This window comes from Lontra canadensis, unplaced genomic scaffold, assembly GCF_010015895.1.
Source record: "Lontra canadensis isolate GAN:19392208 unplaced genomic scaffold, GSC_riverotter_1.0 scaffold82, whole genome shotgun sequence".
NCBI classification, from domain to species: domain Eukaryota; kingdom Metazoa; phylum Chordata; class Mammalia; order Carnivora; family Mustelidae; genus Lontra; species Lontra canadensis.
The window spans coordinates 8,773,862-8,794,791 of record NW_022631076.1 but is presented as its reverse complement, the minus strand read 5'-3'; the positions used below and the strand labels follow the sequence as shown (position 1 = coordinate 8,794,791).

The 20,930-nt window shown below is 39.9% G+C and overlaps 1 protein-coding gene and 1 pseudogene across 2 annotated transcripts in view; both read right to left on the bottom strand.

Moving 5' to 3' along the window:
- The window catches only part of DYM (dymeclin), a 338,342-nt gene that overhangs the window by 57,832 nt on the left and 259,580 nt on the right, over positions 1 to 20,930 (bottom strand). For both annotated transcript variants that reach the window (XM_032882545.1, XM_032882546.1), the window contains one exon: positions 7,635 to 7,817. In XM_032882545.1, the coding sequence (XP_032738436.1) occupies positions 7,635 to 7,817 (183 nt within the window). The remainder of the gene's footprint in view (positions 1 to 7,634; positions 7,818 to 20,930) is intronic.
- Positions 10,681 to 12,323, bottom strand: LOC116882174 (annotated as a pseudogene).

Here is a 20,930-nt window from a genome sequence, read left to right as displayed (position 1 = left end):
AAATTTTAAATACTAATAATTCAGTATTGTTAAAGATATAGAACTATTCAGATTATCTATTTCTTCATGAGTAAGCTCTGAAAGTTTGTGCCTTTCAAGGAATCTGTCCATTTGATCTAAGTCACGAAATTTATTGCCAGAAACTTATTCATAATATTAACTTATTATCCTTTCAGGGTTCCTGCTATCATTCCTGACATTGGTAATCTGTGTTTTCTTTCTTCTTCTGGGATTAACTTTGCTACAAATTTATCAGTTTTATAGTGTTAAGGTTTTTTCCCTCCCAAATAACCAGCTTTTGCTATCACTGATTGTCTTTTCTTTTTCAATTTCACTGATATTTTGTTCTTTTATTTTTTCCTTTTTCTTGCTTTGGATTTAATTTACTCTTGGTAGTTTCTTAATGTGGGATCTTATTTATTTAAGACCTTTCTTCTTTTCTAATAGAAGCACTTAATACTATAAATTTCCCTTTAACTGTATTCCACAGATTTTGATATTTTGCATTTTCTTTTTTACTAACTGTATTTTTTTTTAAGATTTTATTTATTTATTTGCCAGAGAGAGAGAGCACAAACAGAGGAAATGACAGGCAGAGGGAGAGAAAGAAGCAGGCTTCCGTTGAGCAGAGAGCCCGATGTGGGACTCGATCCCAGGACCCTGGGACCATGACCTGAGCCGAAGGGAGAGGCTTAACCCTCTGAGCCACCCAGGCACCCTTTTACTAACTTTATTATTTTTGCTTTTTCCTTCTATCTTTATTTTTTAGTTTTGCATTTTTTGAACTTTTTTTTTTTTCATGTTCATGTTCTTTTTTTTCCCCACGTTCAGTTAGCCCCACCGTATTGCTAAGTTTAAAATATATTTTCTTTAGGGCGCCTGGGTGGCTCAGTTGGTAAAGCAATTACCTATGGCTCAGGCCATGATCCTGGAGTCCCAGGATCTAGTCCCACATCAGGCTCCCTGCTCAGCAGGGAATCTGCTTCTCCCTCTGACCTCTCCCCTCTCATGTTCTCTCTCTCATTCTCTTTCTCTCTCAAATAAATAAATAAAATCTTTTAAAAAAATAAAATATGTTCTCTTTACCTTTGGCCTCCTCTCTTTGATGTACAGGTGTACGGTTTACTTTCCAAATATCTGGGGGTATTTTCCAGATATGTCTCTTACTGATTTCTAGTTTAATTTCATTGTGGTCAAAGAACATACTCTATTATGATTTTAAATCTTTAAAATTTGTTAAGGTTTGTTTTATGGTCCTGTATGTGGTCTATCTCAGGGACTGTTCCATGTACACTGATGATGATGGGTACAATGTTTTGTAAATGTCAATTAAATCAAGTTGGTAGTATTGTTTGGGTCTTCTATATTGTTACTAATTTTCTATTTATTGTATCAGTTACTGAGGAAGAAGTGTTGACTTCTCCAATTAAAATTATGGATTTGCCGGGTGCCTGGGTGGCTCAGTGGGTTAAGCTGCTGCCTTCGGCTCAGGTCATGATCTCAGGGTCCTGGGATCGAGTCCCGCATTGGGCTCTCTGCTCAGCAGGGAGCCTGCTTCCCTCTCTCTCTCTCTCTGCCTGCCTCTCTGCCTACTTGTGATCTCTCTCTGTCAAATAAATAAATAAAATCTTTTAAAAAAAATTACGGATTTGCCAATTCCTTCTTGCAAATATATCAGTTTTTGCTTTGCATATTTTGAAAGCTCTGTTGTTAGGTGCATCCATAGCTAAGACTGTTATGTCTCCTTGCTAAACTGACCCCTTTATCATCACACGGTGTCCCTCTCTATCTCTGGCAATGCTTCTTTTAATGAGGTCTCCTTAGCTGATCTCTTTTAATTAGTGCTTACATGATAAAACTTCTTTCAGCCTTTGACTTTTAACCAACCTCGCTCTATTCACAGTGAGTTTCTTAGAGAGAGAGAACATAGTTTTTATCTTTTATCCAATCTGAAAATCTCTTTTAATTGAGGCATTAATGGGATTGTTGACATGACTGGATTTAAATCTCCCACACTGCTTGTCATTTCTCTTTGTTCCACTATTATTTAGTCTGCTTTTCCCACCTGCCTTTAGATTAAATATAATTTATAATTCTATTTTATCTCCATCTTGGGCATACCAGTTCTCTCTCTCTCATTTTTTTTTTTTTTTGGGTGGTTGGCCTAGAGCTTATAACAGCCATCTTGCATTTATCAGTCTACCTTCAAATAATACCACAGCATTTCACGTTGTCAAGAAATCAAGAATTTTGCCCTACTTGCAAGTGAACAAGTCAGTTTTGTGGATCCTGGAAGGATATGGAGATTTCTGGTCAGTGATGAAGGACAGCTGCTAGTCAAACAACAGCAGCGACCAGGACATTAGCATTTTTTTTAATGGGTTCTCCAAGCCCCAATTTGCATAAAAGTGGTTTGATGAGGGATGGGTGACTCCCTCACATATAGTGGCTTATATATCCTATAAGGATCTATAAGGATATATAAGGATATATCCTTATAGGATATATATATCCTTATATATCCTTATAGATCCTTATAGATCCTTATAAGGAAGAGAACTCTGAGCTTAGGGAACCCAAATCTTTTACAATGGTCAGTAAGCAGGTTTACCTTTTGCTCCTGAGGGAGACACAGACATGCCCCCACACCACCCCTATGGTTCTCTTTGCCTCGCACACTCTGACCCTAGATTATCTGTGTGGCTCACTCTCTACCTCCTTCACGTCTTAGCTCAGATGTACCTTCTCGGAGAGGCCTTCTCTGACTCTTTGGACTTGCAATTTCCCACCCCTACTCTGACCAGCACTCATTCCTCTTTTTTTTTTTTTTTTTTTTTTTGCTTAAGAAACTTGGTCGATGTTGATGTCATTTACTGAGACAAGGAAGACCGCACAAGGAAGAGCTGATTCATTTTGTGTTTGACTTTTTGAAGAAAACAAGGAATTCTGATTGAACCTTCTTCAACATTTGTGGGATTGTCAGGTAGGCAACTGGACGCACTTGTCTGGAGCTCAGCAAGGACGGTCGGGTTCGGAAATACACAAAATCTAACATGACTTTTACACTGTCCAGAGATAAGAACAGTTCTTGCCTTTAACACACTGGACATGTTACTATTAATTGCCTTTGCTCTTTACTTATATTCAGCCATGAAATTCCTTTCACATCTTCTCTCATTTGGTGTCACAATTCTATTGTCCTCTTACTTAATTCACCCAGATCATATCACCTATGGGTTAGATGGGAGGGATATACAGCAGTGGCTCATAGATATCTGGTCATTTGGAAAACACGTTGGAAGGATCTGCGGAAGTTAAAGGTGCTCCAAGGTTAGTGCCTCTCGTCTCAGATATTCAACACTGCTGACTGTCTTAATGAAAAATATCAACTCTGAACTCCCTGTCAGCTAAAAATAACAGTAATTCATAGTCCCTTTTACCAATACTTTTCAAGGTTAACTCCATGAAAAAAGATATAGCAAAGGCTTGCTGGAGCCAGATTTCAGGGGCATTTAGGGCAGGGAAGGGGAAGGCAAAGTGCTGAAAGAAGCAAAAAGTAGAGATGTTATTTACAGCTCTGTCATGGCATTCTTTTTAAAATATGCAAAAGAGTTTAAAAACAACTTTTTGAATGAACTTCCATTGTGCCTGCACTATTTTGGATGGCAGTATTCAACAAAAAACTGTTGGACAACCTGACCATTTAGAATTTTACTTTAGGTTTATCTAAGTGCACATTGAAAGCATGGAGTTTCTAATCTGGCTTCAAGGCCTGGCTGAGTGACTTACAGGCTAAGTGACCTTGGGCCAACAATTTTTCCTCTCAAGCCCTGCTGGGCCTCCCTGGTTTAGGGGTCACATGAGATACTGTATATGCAAATTATCCACAATCAGGACCTACTTGAATATTTAATCATCATTTAAGACAATGATTCTTAGGCTGGGATTTGTGTGAAAATCACCTGAGAAACTGTCGCTCAACATCCTGGTTTTCTTATCCACTAAGTGGGATAATCAAACCTAGTTTACTATTTACTGGTTTAAGAAGAATTAAAAAAAAAAAAGGAGAAGAAAAAAAGAGATAATGTATATGAAAGTACTTAGCCTCATTCCTAGCACTTAGCAGGTGCTCAACAACATTCAGGCATTTATTTGCCTAGTTTAAAGAAGCGCATAACAGCATATGGCCAAATGTTTACCATAAGAAGCCCTTTCTGCTGAATATACGGAAATGTAAGTGGCCCATTCTTCTGTCAGCCACAGGAGAGTGAGCCTTGGATGTAAGTCCCATTAACACCCAGCTTCCATTTCCACATGGTCATACACCGTGTGATACGCAGTGAGGTCCCTTCTTTTCCTCACCTTAACCCTGATCTTCACTTCTTTCAAAAGAGACTAAGTTTTGAATGGGGGTAGTGTAAACCCTTTCCATGGTTCTCGTGTGTCTTTTCAAAAACTAATATAGTCTTTTCAAGATGTTTTTAAGGATGTCAACTGTTAATCACCTTGTTACTAAGAAGGATCCTCAGTTCTATCATTGGGGAATAAAGACTGATTTGACATCAGAAGTGATTTTGAGAGAGAAAGAGAACTGTGAAGTCTCCAGGTTTGTGGATATGGCTCGTGAGTGAGTGAGAAACTGTGGGACCATTGAGCGAAGGGGTACCGTAGTTAGGCCTGATGATTATAAACACGGGCATGGGCTTTGTCATCAAACTGCCTGGTCTGAGTCCTGGCTCTATGACTTTCTGAATGTGTGACTGTGAGCAAGTAAAAATCTTTCTAAGCTGGTTTATCTATAAATTGAAAATTAAAATGAAATATACCTCATTCACACCCTTTTCCCAGAAAGCTACTACGTAGTCTATGCTCCCACCAAGACAAGAAAGAGGAAGACAGAGGAGCCGATGTCAATCAGAAGAGCCAAGTGAAGGAAATTCCTAAGAAGATGCCACAGCTGGGCACAAGAACCAGAGCACAACATAGCTGGGGCGAAAAGCAGGAAGCAGGTCTCCAAGAAAAGGATAGAAATGAAAATTTTATTGGGTCTGCCTGACCATTTTGAGAGGAGTTTTAGAGTTATGCCTGAAAGTCTGAGGCTGTATTAGAGACTAGATGTCTGTAACACATAATCGAGAAATTTGCCTAGAATCTAGAGCACATCAAGTATCTGCAAGAAAATAAACAACAGAAAAACTGGAAAAGGACTTGAATGGAAACTCACAAGAGGAAATCCAACTTGGGGGGTGGGGGAATATTCATCCTCAATGGGAATTAATAAATTATAGATGAAAACTATAATGAGATGCCATCACAAAACTGACAAAACTAAGTGTTCATGGGAAGTAACAGAACCTCTCACACACCACTGGTCGGACAGTCAAATGGTAGGACCCCATGTTTAACAGTTGGCATAACACACACTGCCCAGCAATTCCACTTCTGGGTGTCCATCCAAGAAAGAGGTATGCACATATGCTTACTTATGACCCAACTTGCATATTTCTACCTGTGTGAGAATACAATGATTGAATGTCTTCCTGAATGTGAGTAACACAAGGACAAGGATGTTGGCTCTTGGGTTTACTCTTGTGCCTGGTACTGTGAATCATTATTAGTTACTCAAGGAATGATTGTGGAATCATGAAAACATGAATTCAAAAAGACATATGCACCCCCATGTTTAAAGCAGCATTATTTACAAAAGCCAAATTATGGAAGCAATCTAAGTGTCCACTGATTGATGAGTGGATAAAGAAGATGTGGTACAGACACACAATGGAATATTATTCAGCCATAAAAAGAAAGAAATCTTGCCATTTGCAACCACATGGATGGATCTAGAGGGTATAATGCTAATGAAATACATCAGAGAAAGAAAAACCATATGATTTCACTCATCTGTGGAATTTAAGAAACAAAACAAACGAAGAAAAAAGAGACAAACCAAAAAAGACTTTTAACTATAGAGAACAGACGGTTACCAGAGGAGAGATGGGTGGGAGGATGGGTGAAAAGGTGAAGGAGATTAAGAGTACACTTATCCTGATGAGCACTGAGTAATGTACAGAATTGCTGAGTCACCGTATTGTACAGCTCAAACTAATATAACGCAATACATCAGTTATACTGGAATTCAAATTAAAAAAAAAAGGAAAAAATAGAAATATCCTACATATAGTTTTCCTCAGAACTGTTTTCATACAATATCTTTAGCATTTAAGATTTTATTTATTTATTTGACAGGCAGAGATCACATGTAGGCAGAGAAGCAGGCTCCCTGCTGAGCAGAGAGCCCTATGTGGGGCTCGATCCCAAGACTCGGGGATCATGACCTGAACCGAAGGCAGAGGCTTTAACCCACTGAGCCACACAGGCGCCCCTATCTTTAGCAGTTAGTAAGATGATCCTATTATATATGGATGATTTTTTTTCCTACTCATTTGCTCTACTACAATAAATAAATTACCAATAAGAAATGGTTTGCTTGATAAATTGCTGAATATATTTTTTGCCATTTTCTTTAAGTTTTTCTCTAGTATCCTAATGAAAGAGATTAATATGTGAGGAAAAAAATAGTTGTGGAATCAAACTGAATTAGAAAACACTAACACAACAATAGAAAATTTGGCAAAAACACCTTTAGAAAAGACAGAAAGTAAAAGTTTATAGACCTGTGAAAAATATTCTGTCATACTAGAAAAAAATTTAACCAAAATGATAATGAAATGCCAGTTTTGATATAAAAAGACAAATATTAAAATAAGTATAATACTCAAAGCTGCAAGAGTGTATGTAGTGGGACAGACCCTCTCATAAATCAGGTGTGGAAATATAAGATGTTTTACAGGTGCATAAACTGCGCAGTGTTTCTGGAAAGCAATCTGGCAGGATGTGTTCAGTCTTAAAAATACAGACACCCTTACAGTAAAAATTAGTGTAATTCTAGTCCTAAGACTATGCCAAAAATGTAACTGAAAAATAAGTTGAGGTAAGATTTATTTACAAACTGTTCATAAATTATGAAGTAACATAAAATAAGTGAAACACCCAAAATGAGTAATAGTGGGATAATGGTTAAATACTCTTTTGAGGGGTACCTGGGTGGCTCAGTGGGCTAAGCCTCTGCCTTCGGCTCAGGTCATGGTCTCAGGGTCCTGGGATTGAACCCTACACATCAGGCTCTCTGCTCGGCAGGGAGCCTGCTTCTCCCTCTCTCTCTGCCTGCCTCTCTGCCTACTTGTGATCTCTGTCAAATAAATAAATGAAATCTTTAAAAATAAATAAATAATCTTTTGGGACATCCATAATATAGGTTATACAGATATTAAAATGGGAGATTTTCAAAGAATTGATGATACCACAGAAAAATGGTGATGATCTAAAGGCTAAGTAAAAATGGCAGAATACAGAACTGTATAAGAATGATCTCCATTCTATCAATATATATGTGTGTGTGTGTATATATAATACACACAGACAGAATACAATAATTACTATGGCAGAAAAAAACCACAAATACACTTTATGTTCAAAGAAGGGATTTTAACTTTTGTAGTTTTTTGGCAAGGTTTCTTCAACTTTTGCTGCTTTGATACTTAAAAAAGAATCATAATGTCTCCATTTACACTTACCAGATCGATATTCTGCATTATATCCTGAAATGAAGGATGAGTTCGGAACTGTTCGAAGAGATCTCGTTTGTAAAGCAGAGCATACACCAAGTTCGGATTGTGGTGAAGAGAATTTGTCAGGCAGGAATTGATGATCTCTAACATCATTCGAATCACTTCTTCGATGACATTCAAGTCTTGTGCCTAATAAAGAAAGAAAAGCCACACGCACGGTGTTTTTCTCCTTAACACAGAATTAATCAAAACGAGAGTAACTGCTTTAAAATTATAACTTTAGGGGCACTTGGGTGGCTCAGCTGGTTAACTGTCTGCCTTCAGGCTCAGGTCATGATCCCAGGACCCTGCAACCGAGTCCCGCATGGGGGCTCCCTGCTCAGGAGGGGGGCCTGCTTCTCCCTCTGCCTGCCGCTCCACTAGTTAGTGCTCTCTGACAAATAAATAAAAATGTTTAAAAAAAATAAAATTATAATATTGAAAAGATAATGCAAAAGAACCTGTCCAGGTGACTTATGTCAAGAATCTTCAGAATTAGGTTTACCACTTAATAAAGTATTTGAGTAAAAATCCCTTGAATTCAGATGGTCACAATTAGGAACTGAACATAATAAAATATAGACTTGCCAATCTGGAAGGAAATTTGGGGCTTCCTCAGCCACTCCCTTACTAGATCCTTACTGGCCTTCTCATCGTAGAATCACCCTAAATCATGAGACTTCCACACTGCAAAGTGGTGGTTGGGTCTTACCAAGTCCAAGAAAAGTGCCTAATTCAGAACATGACCTCACTTCTCTACACTGTCATTTCAATCTTTCTATTTACAGATAAATAGCCTATTGTTTTGTCTCTTTTTCCTCAGTCAACAGTCTTTGGGAATCTAAACAAGAAATAGTTACAAGACGGCAAAAACAATCAACAAATCTTTTGGAAGAAAGAACAACGGAAAGAGCAAAAATACAGGTATATACAATGGACTTTCCTTTTCCTCTTGAGTTTTCTAAATTATGTTTCAAAGTTGTAGCAAAAAATTATAACATTGATGGGGTTCTCAACATGTATAAGGGAATATATAAGACAATTATATTATAAAACAGGGAGGGCAAAGGGATGTAAACACAGAAAAGGTTTCTACTCTTGAATTGTTAAACGTCAACAATACTAGATTGTGACAAGTCATGCATGCATACTGTTTAGAGCAAATCTACAGAAGTCCACACAAAAATACTATACGTACATCAAAATGGAATTCTAAAAAACTGTTCAAGTTTTTCAGGAAGGCAGAAAAACAAGACAGACATATGAAAAAGAGGGAACAAACAGAAAACAGTCAGTAGATAAAAAACACAAGACCCAACTATATGCTACCTATATGAAATTTCAAATAAAACTCACTTCAAATATAGTTAGGTCGAAAACAAAAGGATGGAAAATGATATACACCATGTAAATATTAGTTGAAAAATTAATCTGGTAGTGACAGATGAAGTACAACTCAAAGACTGTGGCCAGCAAAGTAAAAAATATTTACTATCTGGTCCAGTAAATAAAAAGCTATGCTTATTCCCACACAATTTATCTCAGCCCATACAGCGTATACAGAGTATAATGTCCAGCATTCCACCAAAATGTATGAGACAAATAGATAAAAACAACCCACATCCAAGAGACAAATGGGCAGTATCAGACAGAGCTACAAAGATAATAAAAATATCAAACAAGAAATTGAAATAAACTATGATTTACAAAATCTACACATGAATCTACATATGTTTGGATCGAAGGGGAATTTCAGTGGAGTTGAAAACTGTAAGAAATTGACAAATGTAAACGCTAGAATTTAAAAGATACATGGTATTAGCAGTAAAGAACACCTAGATGGTTCAACAGTGGACTTAACAAAGTCTTTTTTTTTTTTTAAGATTTTATTTATTTATTTATTTATTTGACAGAGAGAGAGAGAGAGAAAATCACAAGTAGGCAGAGCAGCAGGCAGAGAGAGAGAGGGGGAAGGAAGCAGGATCCCCACTTAGCAGAGAGCCCGATGTGGGGCTCGATCCCAGGACTCTGAGATCATGACCTGAGCTGAAGGGAGAGGCTTAACCCACTGAGCCACCCAGGCACCCCTTAACAAAGTCTTGAAGAGGTAATGGCTAAGCATTAAAATAATGAAAGAATCAAACACTGGCCCAAGAAACTCAGAGAATATCTCCCAAATCCACCCAAAACAAAACAAAACAAAAACACACACACAGACACATCATCTTAAACTCTGAAAACCAAAGACAAAGAGAAAATCTTGAAGGCAGCCAGAGGAGTAAAAACACCCGAAATATGGAGACACAAAGATCAGAATTACGGTAGACAGCTCATGAGAAACTAGGCAAGCCGATCTAAAGTGAGCGCCGCCATTACACTGTTGAACAGGAGTCTAGCCACCCTTGGTCATTTCTGATGGAAAAAAGAAATTGAAAATAAAGTTGCTCAAAGACACCCTGAAGCTGAAACCCTGAGTCACACTTTTTGGGCCAACTCCTCTTGGAATCACTCTTCTAATTTGCCTGGTACTTTGGACCTCTAGAGCAACGACGCCTCCCAGCCTGGGTCTCTTTCAGGCTCTGGCTCTCAGTAAGGCGGGCCCCTGAAGCTTTTCCTCCTCTGTGGTGAGGGCAATATGCATTAAGCTGAAAAGTTACTTTCCAAATATGAGTAAGAGGTCAGACTGCTGGTTCAGAACTTGGGAATTATCTGGAATGTTTTACAAATGGTCGCTACATCAACAACAAAAAAGCTAATTACAAAATGTATACATTACAACATGCTTTTAAAGACACTTAGCATGGTGCTGGCATTCCCTTAAGACATTGTTCCCAAGGGTGCTCAGCCTTAAGCCCAGCCGGAAACCCTAGGGAGAGGCAGACAGTCTGGCAAAAAAAGACATGGGTTGGGATAGCAGAAGCAGCAAAAGGAGAAAGCAGCCTTCCTGTTAAAGATTAGCTCTTGGTTTCAAGGCCAGCTTCAGGCAGGCTGGGGGCCTGGAGGGGGGTGGGAGTCAGAGGGAGGAGCAGCAGCAGGGCGGGCCTAGGGTGCTCGTGGTCTCATTCAGACCAAGCAGAGCCTGGTGCAGCGTCCTTTGTGTGCAGAGGTGCTCATCTTCGGTGCATTTCAGCTTATCTTCCAAATCATGGATCGTCTTCTCCCGCTTGGCTACCGATCAATCTCTCAGCAAACTCAGCACCGGTCTCTGCCGCCTTGAGTTTAACCATGAGAATCTTTGCCTCTTCCCCATCGCTGTCTTCCTTCTCAGAGTGCTGTTCCTCAGCAGCACACACACCCCTTGGGTTCTGGTCCGTCACTGGGATCCACTCATCCACCTCCCGGCAGCGGGACTCTGCCAGCTCAGCTCGTTCCTCTGGGCGTTCCGGGTCCCCCTCTACAATCACCGACTTCTGAGCCCCCTCTTCAGACTTCGATCGGCCTCTTCTGCAATATGCTTGGCCTCTCTGAGTTGGATTTCCTGGCGTTCCATCTTTTCTTCATCTTTTATGGCTCAGCTCTTGAGAACCTCCACACCTCTCACTCTCATCAGCGGCTTTCTCTGCTTCCTCCAGCTTTTGCAGGGCTGTGGCCGGGGCTCCTGGGTGTGGGCCAGCTCCTCTTCAACCAGCTGGATCGTAGGGTTCAAGGAGGCCAACTTGGCCTCAGCCTGCTCCCTTTCCCCCTCCACTCCCAGCCGCAGGTGCTCGGCCCTCTCCTCTGCGTCATCTTGCTGCTGAAGACCCTGGACCTTGTGCTTCACCGCCGCCATGGTGGTGGTCCTGGCCACGGTGCCCACCCGGCCACGGTGCCCACCCGGCCATGGTGCCTACCCAGCCACGGCTCACGCTTGCCTGCCTCCCTCCTCTGCTTGGCACTGCAGCTGCCTCTCCCACATTTAATTTTTATTCATTCTGAAAGACACTGATTTCAAAAGCAAAAGAGTAGCAACGTATTATTGGTTTATGGCATCCTACTAACGGGCATCTAATTTATTTCTGTTTCCTCATTTCTGTGAGCAAGGAGGCAATAAGCATGTTGGTAGATCTGTCCTTCTCTTTCTCTGGGACAGATTCCAGGAGAGGGACTGGTAAAAATAGTGGATTTGTATTATTAATAAATGTTGCTAGATCACTTCTTAAAGAGCAATGGCAACACATGTGTGCTAACAAGGAAGGAAGGCTCTTGCCCTCACTCTCACCCACACGTACACTTACTCTGTTTAACACTCATGATCCGAAAGACTCATCACTTCATGGTTATGTCAAAATTTCCCAAAACGGGAAAAGATTTATCAGTTCCTCCAAGTGATTCATATATTCAGAGTGATTCTAGGTTCATAAGTATCATCTTTTAAAAAACATTTTTATCACTATGTACTGTGTCTCTTAATCCATGTTGTTTATTGAAGTATACATTTTACTGATATTGCTATACCATCTTCCTTTTTTTTTTTAAACATTTGACAGGTATATGTATAACTTTCAAGCCTTTAATTTTCAAACTTTCTGTATTACTGAAAACTTATATAGTTCGAAGCAACTATATGGCTAGGTTTTAGAATCTGTAGCTCTAACCTGATAGTTTCTGAATTCTAAGTGAGTCTGATTCACTTACATTTGTCATTGCTGGTACCTTTCCATTTATTCCTACCATCATGTTTCGTGACTTCTAAATCAGTTAGCTATTGCTGTGTAAGGAACTACTCCAAAGCTTCCCGGCTTAGAATAGCAATAACCATTTGTCTTGCTAATCATCTGGGCTAGGCTTGATGGGCTAGCAGGTCTCTGCTCCACGAGGTCACTGGGATGCTCAGAGGGAGGTGGGAGGATCTCCTGATAGGACAGCTTGCAGGGCTGGCAGGCTGGTGCTGGCTTGTGAGGAAAAGGGTGGAGGGCACAGCTGGGCTGGGGCTAGGCAGCAAGAGCTTCTTCACAGCATGAAGGTTCCAAGAGATCTAATTATCTATTATCAAACTTTTGCTTAATTTTAATTCCCAAGGAAAACTATCCCAGTAATCATAAATTACAATTTATTTGAATCTTCAAGTTGCTACTATGACTGCATTGGATTAAGTGAAACCCTATATGCTTCATCCTTAAAAAGCATTGTTGGGTAGTAATCACTACTCATAAAAAGATGAAAAATCAGCATGAATTTGATAAGCATTTCTTTACAACTACAAAATCGTCCAAATCTCAGTATTTAAACAGACCTAAATGTTATCTAATCACATCACCATTTGGGTGTCAGAATTCCAAATGGTATTTAGAGAAGTTTGCTATTTGATTTTTTTCCCAGGAAGATTAAATGAGGTACCATTTGTAAAGCTCTTAAAATAATGTGTAACACACAATAAGTACCATGTGAGTGTTTTTTAAAACAATGTATCTGAAAGAAGAAAACTCATTTTAATCTTAGACATTATTATAATAAGAACAAAAAGATAAATGCCTTTCCAAAGCTGGTAAGTTAATTCAATCACTGTAACTACGCAGAATTTAGAAATCACATTTCTTAGTGTTAAATAAGCCCCAGATACCACTTCCATTAATTTGCAAAACTGGCCCCTTTGAGGAGACGTATAGAAAAGCTGACTTTCATTTCTGGAATAATTTAAGGTTTTATAAAAAGACGTGTTTTAAAAACCAACCGCGTTTCCTCTGTATTGTGTCAAAATTAGCTTTGTCAGAGATAAAATCTGATGGCTCACTTGTGGAGCAGCAAAATATGTGCAGAATATCACGTCTTTTTCATTCTTTTTTTTTTTTTTTTTTTTAAAAGCATATACAGCTTCCATTCCAGAGCCCAGATCAGACTTTCTTCTCGGGGGGAAAAAAAAAAAAAAGAAGAAGAAGAAGAAAAAGAAAAGCATATTTTGTTATAGAGCACCTCAAATGTTAAAACAAATATCCTTTAGAAAAAAAAAAAAAAAAGGTCCCATTTTCAGCTGCTGCTGCTGGGTTTTGCCCATTCTGGTAATGACCACTACACACGTTCTGTGCTAAGCTTCGATTTCGTGTCTAACAGACAAGCTGGTAGTTACCGGAGTATCTTACCCTGTCAACAGTACTCAGATTTGCCTCATTATATAAACTTCCTTTTCCTTTTAAGAGGGAATTTATACAGTTAAATAGTTTCAAATCATTTATTTTTAGTTTCCTTAAGAGAAGCATATGTATCTTGTTTGTATTAGTTTTGGGGGGGTTCCAAGAGAGTTGTCTAATTTCCTGCATTTTCAGCAGAAAATAAAACCTTCAACAAAATTAATGGGACTTTGCCAAAGTGGGGAAGAGGGGGGAGGAAATGCACAGGCAAGCCTCTTTTTAAAGTTACTGTGCAAATGGCCTTCAAAGCCAATCATTTGGTGATAGACTCTTGTTATCGTTATGTTGTTAATTTACTGGCACACATACTAAAAAGCTTTGTGACCAGCCAGAACTGGATTTGTCCCCACATCTCCAGCTTTTGATAGCAAGAACTAGCTTTATGTTACATGCAAAACCACTGCTGAAGACAAAATCCTGTGACCAGAGGAGACAATGTGTAACCTTAATAATGTGGGGGCCAGAGAAGGGGGGCAGGGGAGGGGGAAGGCAGAGTTATGGTACCACGGTTCTTGTGTGGGGATATAAAAACAATGTGGTCTTTTTCATTCCTTGGACAGGGTTTGAACATGGCCCACAAGCCTGAACTGGAAGCCTGGGGAGTCTGTTACTGAAAACATGCTTACTGGTAGCAGGAAGGCAAGAGAATGGTGGCTGCTAGGGGACACTGGCTAACTTTCCATGTTTTTCCATACTTGGAAAACAGCCACAGAACTCACAAAAAAGGAATGTTTTGATGGAATCCAACTCAGTTGCAACTCCCAACGATCCCATTACTTTAGCAGGCTACCCACACTGGGCACAAAGTGGGGTACGGGCAGCGCCTCTCCTACTTCCCCAAGCCCACCTCTCATAGAGAATGAGCATATATCTGAGTCTCGAGCCTTTTTGTTTTGATTTTTAATATTTAATGTTTTGCCTTAAGAATTAGTGTTCATTTCCACTCTTCTTCAAAATATATTGGTGTTTTACTATAAAAAGAACTACTCTTTCACATCCTATGAAAAGTAAAATCTGAGTAAAGTAACTCTCTAGGAAGATGTATCTCCTTTTATAATGGCTTTGACATTCTCCTTCACCCCATCAGAGAGAGAAGAGCCCCCCCATTACAGTCTCAGCTCTGCCAATAACGAGCTGTGTGACCTTTGCTCGGTCACTTTGCCCGAGTGGAAGTTATTTTTAAGTCTCAGCTTCCATAAGGACTGTAGAAAATACTGAATTTAGAAAGCAAATTTTATTAGAGGAATTGAACACGTAAGCAATGTAGAAAAAGCTTTCAGATGACCTCAAACTTCAGTAAAATCCAGAATTTACTTTAGATCACCCTAGCACCTTGAACTGAGTCGCTGTTAGTTTAGAAGGGAAAAACACTCAACCACCTTTGAGAGTAAAACTGTGGAAGGTGAAGTTTGAAAATAATCATCCTCTAAACCCAGGAACCTACTGGTTCTTCTGGAATGCATTAAATTTCAAGGCTTATTATCTTTGATATTGTTAATGCACAAAAGGGAAATAATCTCTACACTTTGGTGCCCTTTTTTCATTCCCTCTCTGGAAGAAGAGAGTGCTCTGAATCACGTACAGGAGAGCTACAGCCCAGTTTAAAAAAAAAAAAAAAAAGGAAAAAGGCAAAACAGAGGTAGCTACATGTCAGTGGAGAGAAGCTCTAGGTTGGGTTTTGCCCTAGACTGGACAAGTCACCATCTGGGCCCCAGCCCCTTCCAATGCAAGATAAATGGGCTCTCTCGGGTGATGCAGGGAAGCATTCTAAGTGACCCAGACAGGCTTCTGCTTCGGATATGCAAACACTGCCTCTCTTACTCTACCAGTGAGAAAAAGCCAGATAATTTAATAAATCATAAGTCTTCCCAGGACCATCAGAGAACGATTCTGGAAGGCAATCAAGTGAAATGAATTCTCTAGAGGGACCAGCCCCTCTAAAGAGAGAAGGAGTACAGATACTCTCTTGCTTTTGGCAGAGCACAGGAAGAAGACACATCCTCAGGGAAGTTGACAGAAAGAAATCAGATAAGATTTCAGTAAGTTCTTAAAGGCTACGTGTGGTCTAATGTGTCAGTCTGGAAAGCTGGAGCCCCAGGTACAGTGGGGTTTGCACTCACTGGAAAACTCTTTTTCCACCTGCCTTCACCAGGTGCTCACGAGAAAGATGAAGTGTGGAGGAGATGGGAAAGAGCCCTCTATCTAACCCTGCTTCCCAGACCCTCCTTTCACGCTAAGCAAAAGCATTTAGCTCCTGGGGCAGCAAACTCTATTGGCCAAGAGCACCAGGAAATTTCCATTGCTTCCAGGGGAGAAGTAGAAACATAACCCATGTGCCTCTGAATGAGAAGCAGGAAACTCACCTCCAGGACACAGGCAGAGATATCTGTTCCTGCAGGTGGAGGGACTGAGCAAAACCCTCTAACATGGGGTTAGGGCAAGAAACCGTGTTGGGTGCAGAATCCTACCCCTCGATCCTATGCTGCCACTGGGGAAGGGACAGGAATCTCTCGCTCAAGGCCAACCACAGACACAGAACTGCCAAGACGAGGAGGGACAGAAATGCTGGGGAAGTCCCACTTCTACGACCGAGGCACACACATGGACTCCTCAAGAAAGAGGCAGGACCAGGACAACAGAAATACCCCTTCTCGACTCCACTGCAGGGACTGCTGAAAGCAGAGGTTGGTAGAGCAACACTGAACAGAACCCAGGCCCCACTTTCAGGCACAGGCAACAACCATGGGGGCATGTCAAGCCAATAGAGTTCCAAAGACAAAACCCAAACTCACCCCCAGTCCTAACCAGAATGAGCCAACTCCACATCAGCAGAGGTGTGCTCATTTATAGGCATACTTTTCACTCCAGACTCTACTGTCTTAGACATAATGTCTGGTATTTAATAGAAAATCGAGACACATAAAATAAATCATATGTTCCTAAGTAACATAGAGAGTATGATGTGGTAAGTGCTGGGGACAGAGCAGTGATCCACACAGGTCCATACCTTCACATGGGTTATCATTTAGAGGAGATTCACCCTGGGGGGTACAGGTGCTACTTGGGGGACTTGGGGAGAAAGGGGAAAAGTATAGCAGAGTGGTTAGGGACACGAGTTCTGGAGTCAGGCCTGGATTTGTGCCCCAGCTTTAGCATTTACTAGCTATGTGTCCTTTGGGCCTCAGCTTTCTCATCTGAAAAATTAGAATATTACCTATTTTATAGGATATGATTAAATAATAATATATTTAAAAAATCTGCTGTCCTGCTTAGCAGATATAAAGTGCTCATTACATGGTAGTTACTGTGATTACTTATTATCAACAGGCAGCGACCTGTCTGAGTTCGTAGGCAGGTAAAAGGCAGAAGGAAGTGCACGCACAGAAAGCCTAACAATGAAGAGGACCACACTACGGGGAGGAAATCCAGTTTGGCTAGAATGTCAAATGTTGGGGGGAGGTGACAAGAGGTGGAACCAGATCAAACAGGTCTCACAGGTCAAGTCAGATGAGTGCCAGACTTCTCTGAGCACAAAGAGGACCTTCGGGGCTCCTTCTGCTTCCGAAATACCCAAAAAGAGAAGAAAAAAACTACTTCCGGCAAAAATGCAGCACTGGAGAAGATGAAACCATTCCGGAAAAGTCCAGGGAGAGGTGTTTTGTTTTGTTTTGTTCTAAGATTTTGTTTATTTATTTGACAGAGAAAGACACAGCGAGAGAGGGAACACAAGCAGGGGGAGTGGGAGAGGGAGAAGCAGGCTCTCTGCTAAGCAGAGAGCCTGATGCGGGGCTCAATTCCAGGACTCTGGGATCATGACCTGAGCCAAAGGCAGATGTTTAACTGAGCCACCCAGACGCCCTGAGGGAGTGCATTTTGAAAACCTACAGGGGTAGACATTTGGACACATGATTTGCTACCCACAGTGCAAAGGGCAAAAGAAATGGGAAAGAGCGAGCAGAAACTGAAACTCCAGGGTGAACTCTGGAACTACCATCCAAAATTTTGAAAAAGAACAATAGGCTGACATTTTCTAAGAGAACAACACATAGTACAAAGCTATACTACGTAATATATTAGAAATGGCACCATATACAGAAAGATAAAAACAGTGAGAGACAGAACCCAGAAATGCATCCAAGGATGTGTGGGAATACAGTAAATTATACGGATTGAATTTCATACCAGAGGAGACAAATCATTGAATTATTGCTACTGGACTAAGTAATAATTAAATAGAAAAAATGTAAAGGCTAGATCTCTAATTAATTCCTTCAACAAAAAGAATTCCAGAAGATTAAAAGGTTAAGAAATAAGCTTTAAGGGGTTAGAAAAAATACAGGTAAATATTTTCATCTTCTTGATCTAGGGATGGGGTGAGAGACAGAGACGTTTCTCAGTGTTTTAGAAATAGAGTCTCGAAAGGAAAAAAACACAGTTTGGAATACATGAAAATTATAAGTCTTTTGAAGTGAAAAAAGGAGTCTCATAAATGTAGAGGACACTAATAGCAGCTAAGAAAAAATATTAACAACATATTTAGGAGGAGCAAAAGTACATAAAGAAATTCTACAAATCAGTAAGAAAAATATAAACAGCCAATGGCTTGGTGCTAATCAGGGACACAGATGCAATCAGAGTTGTTCTTTTTTTTTTTTTTTTTTTTTAAGATTTTATTTATTTATTTGACAGAGACAGAGAGATCACAAGTAGTCAGAGAGGCAGGCAGAGAGGGAGGAGGAAGCAGGCTCCCTGCTGAGCAGAGGCTTTTAACCCACTGAGCCACCCAGGTGCCCCCAATCAGAGTTGTTCTTAACAGAAGAAAGCAAGGCCTGAGTCATTCAGAAGTGCACAAGTAATATCAAGAAAGCAAACAAGGGCACCTGGGTGGCTCAGTGGGTTAAGCCTCTGCCTTAGGCTTGGGTCATGATCCCAGGGTCCTGAGATCGAGCCCCACATGGGGCTCTCTACTCAGCAGGGAGCCTGCTTCCCCCTCTCTCTCTCTGCCTGCCTCTCTGCCTACTTGTGATCTCTGTCAAGTGAATAAATGAAATCTTAAAAAAAAAAAAAAAAAAGAAAGCAAAAAAAAATCAATCCAAAGAAAGCAGGACAGAAGAAAAGACCAAAAAATCAATCCATCAATCAGTTGGAAAATGGAGTAATACCATAAGAGATAGGTAAATAAATGCATTTGTCTCTTTTAAAAGCAGGTAACATGCGAATCAGGAAAAAAGGGAAAAAACACACATATAAAACATTAGGGAAGGGAAAGGAATAGAACTATGGATATGGAAAACGTGCATACGCGCTCTGACTCAGGAATCCTACCTTTAGAAGGTGAATACACAGGCAGACTCGCACAATTATGAGAGAGCATACCCACAAGGTTAGTCATAATAGCATTTGTAAATAATGAAAGAAAACAAAGTGTCCATCAGTAAACTATGGTATCTCCAAATACCATAATACTATGCAGGCAGGAAAAGCAATGAAGACGTCTCTATACTAATATGGAGTGACCTCTGGGAGATACCAAGAATACAGAAAACAATACACATTGTGTCATCTTTGGGGTAAGAAGGGATTGGGGGAAGACTAGAAGAGTGTGTATATGTGTGTGTGCATGCAAAAAGAAACTGAAAGGATAAACTAAAAATTACAAAAGGGTGCCTGGGTGGCTCAGTTGGTTGAGCATTTGACTCCTGGTTTTGATCCAGGTCGTGATCTCATGGGTTGTGGAATCAAGCCCTGAGTGGGGCTCCTTGCTTAGCGGGGATTCTGCTTGAGAGATTCTTCCCCTCTGTTCCTACCCCCCTCTCTCTGTCTCTATCTATAAACAGAGGAACAAATTTTTAAAAAAGAAAAATAATAAAGAAAATAATAGTTACCTACAGAGGAAGGGAGGAAACAAGGAAGAAGAAATATGGATGGAAGCAAGAACTTTCTGAGTAGATCCTGTTACACAGTTTTAACTTTGGAAACAAACATTTTACATATTCCAAAATTGAGACTTAAAAAGAATTCTCTAAAACTTGACAATAAACTGAAATGACTTATCAGAATTGTGACATAATGATACAGACCAAAGTACTTCCTGTGTCTTTGAAACACAGTATTATTTCTACTGTACATAAATAGAATCTTCGTAGAATACTAAGTAGAATGCATTCTAAGGACAAACAGATAGGAAATCTCAAACTTAATAAATGGTCTAATCTTTAGGAGACATACAGATGACAGTATTTTCAAGCTACTGATTACCTAATGAAAGTAAACAGCGTTAAGCTTTTTTAAGAATCAAGGTTTTCAGTGTAAGAGAGGAATGAGAAACATAAAACCAAATAAAAAAGGAAAGCTAAAAACTTGTAATGTTAAATACGAATTTGAAATTGTAAACATGATTTTTGTTTTAAAATAAAAAATGTATTTTCTAATATAGTCCACTGAAAAGGTCTAGTAATGATAGCCAAACAGCAACAAAGAGTATCAGTGGTCAGATTATATTCTCTAAACACCATTCATGACCAAAAAACAAGCAAACATACAAAGAAAGAAAACCCAAGTCTCTTTGAAAGGATGACTTGACCAGGTCTGTGGCAGAATGTACACAATATTAGCTGGGACTTGTCACACTAGAAATCAAGAGAGCTTGCAATGACTAGTGGATTGTGTTAAAGGGACACAGAAGTCAATATGATGTGTTATCCAGTGACCAAAGATGAAACTTCAAAGAGCGATGGGATTTCTGGCAGGTGGATTGGATGTTTTAGGCCAAGTGTCCCACCTGAGAACGGCTATAAAAGCTTGACATGTGTGGGGCACCTCTGTGGCTCATTCAGCTGAGGGGCCGACTCTTAATTTTGGCTTTGGTCATTATCTTAGTGTCCTGGGATTGGGCCCTGCCTTGGGCTCCAAGCTCAGCAGGGATTCTGCTTGAGGACATCTCTCCTTCTCCCCTAGCCCTTCACCCTGCTTGTGCTCATATTTTCTCTCTCTCTCAAATAAATGAATCAACCTTGAAAAAAAAAAAGTTAAACATTTGTATATACACAAATGCATATGCATACACTGTTTAATGGCCTCAGAAAGCTATCAAGTTAGTAAAAAATTGTAGACCCAAGATTTGGGAAAACAGTAAAGTCGAGAGAGGTGAGCCTGGCAT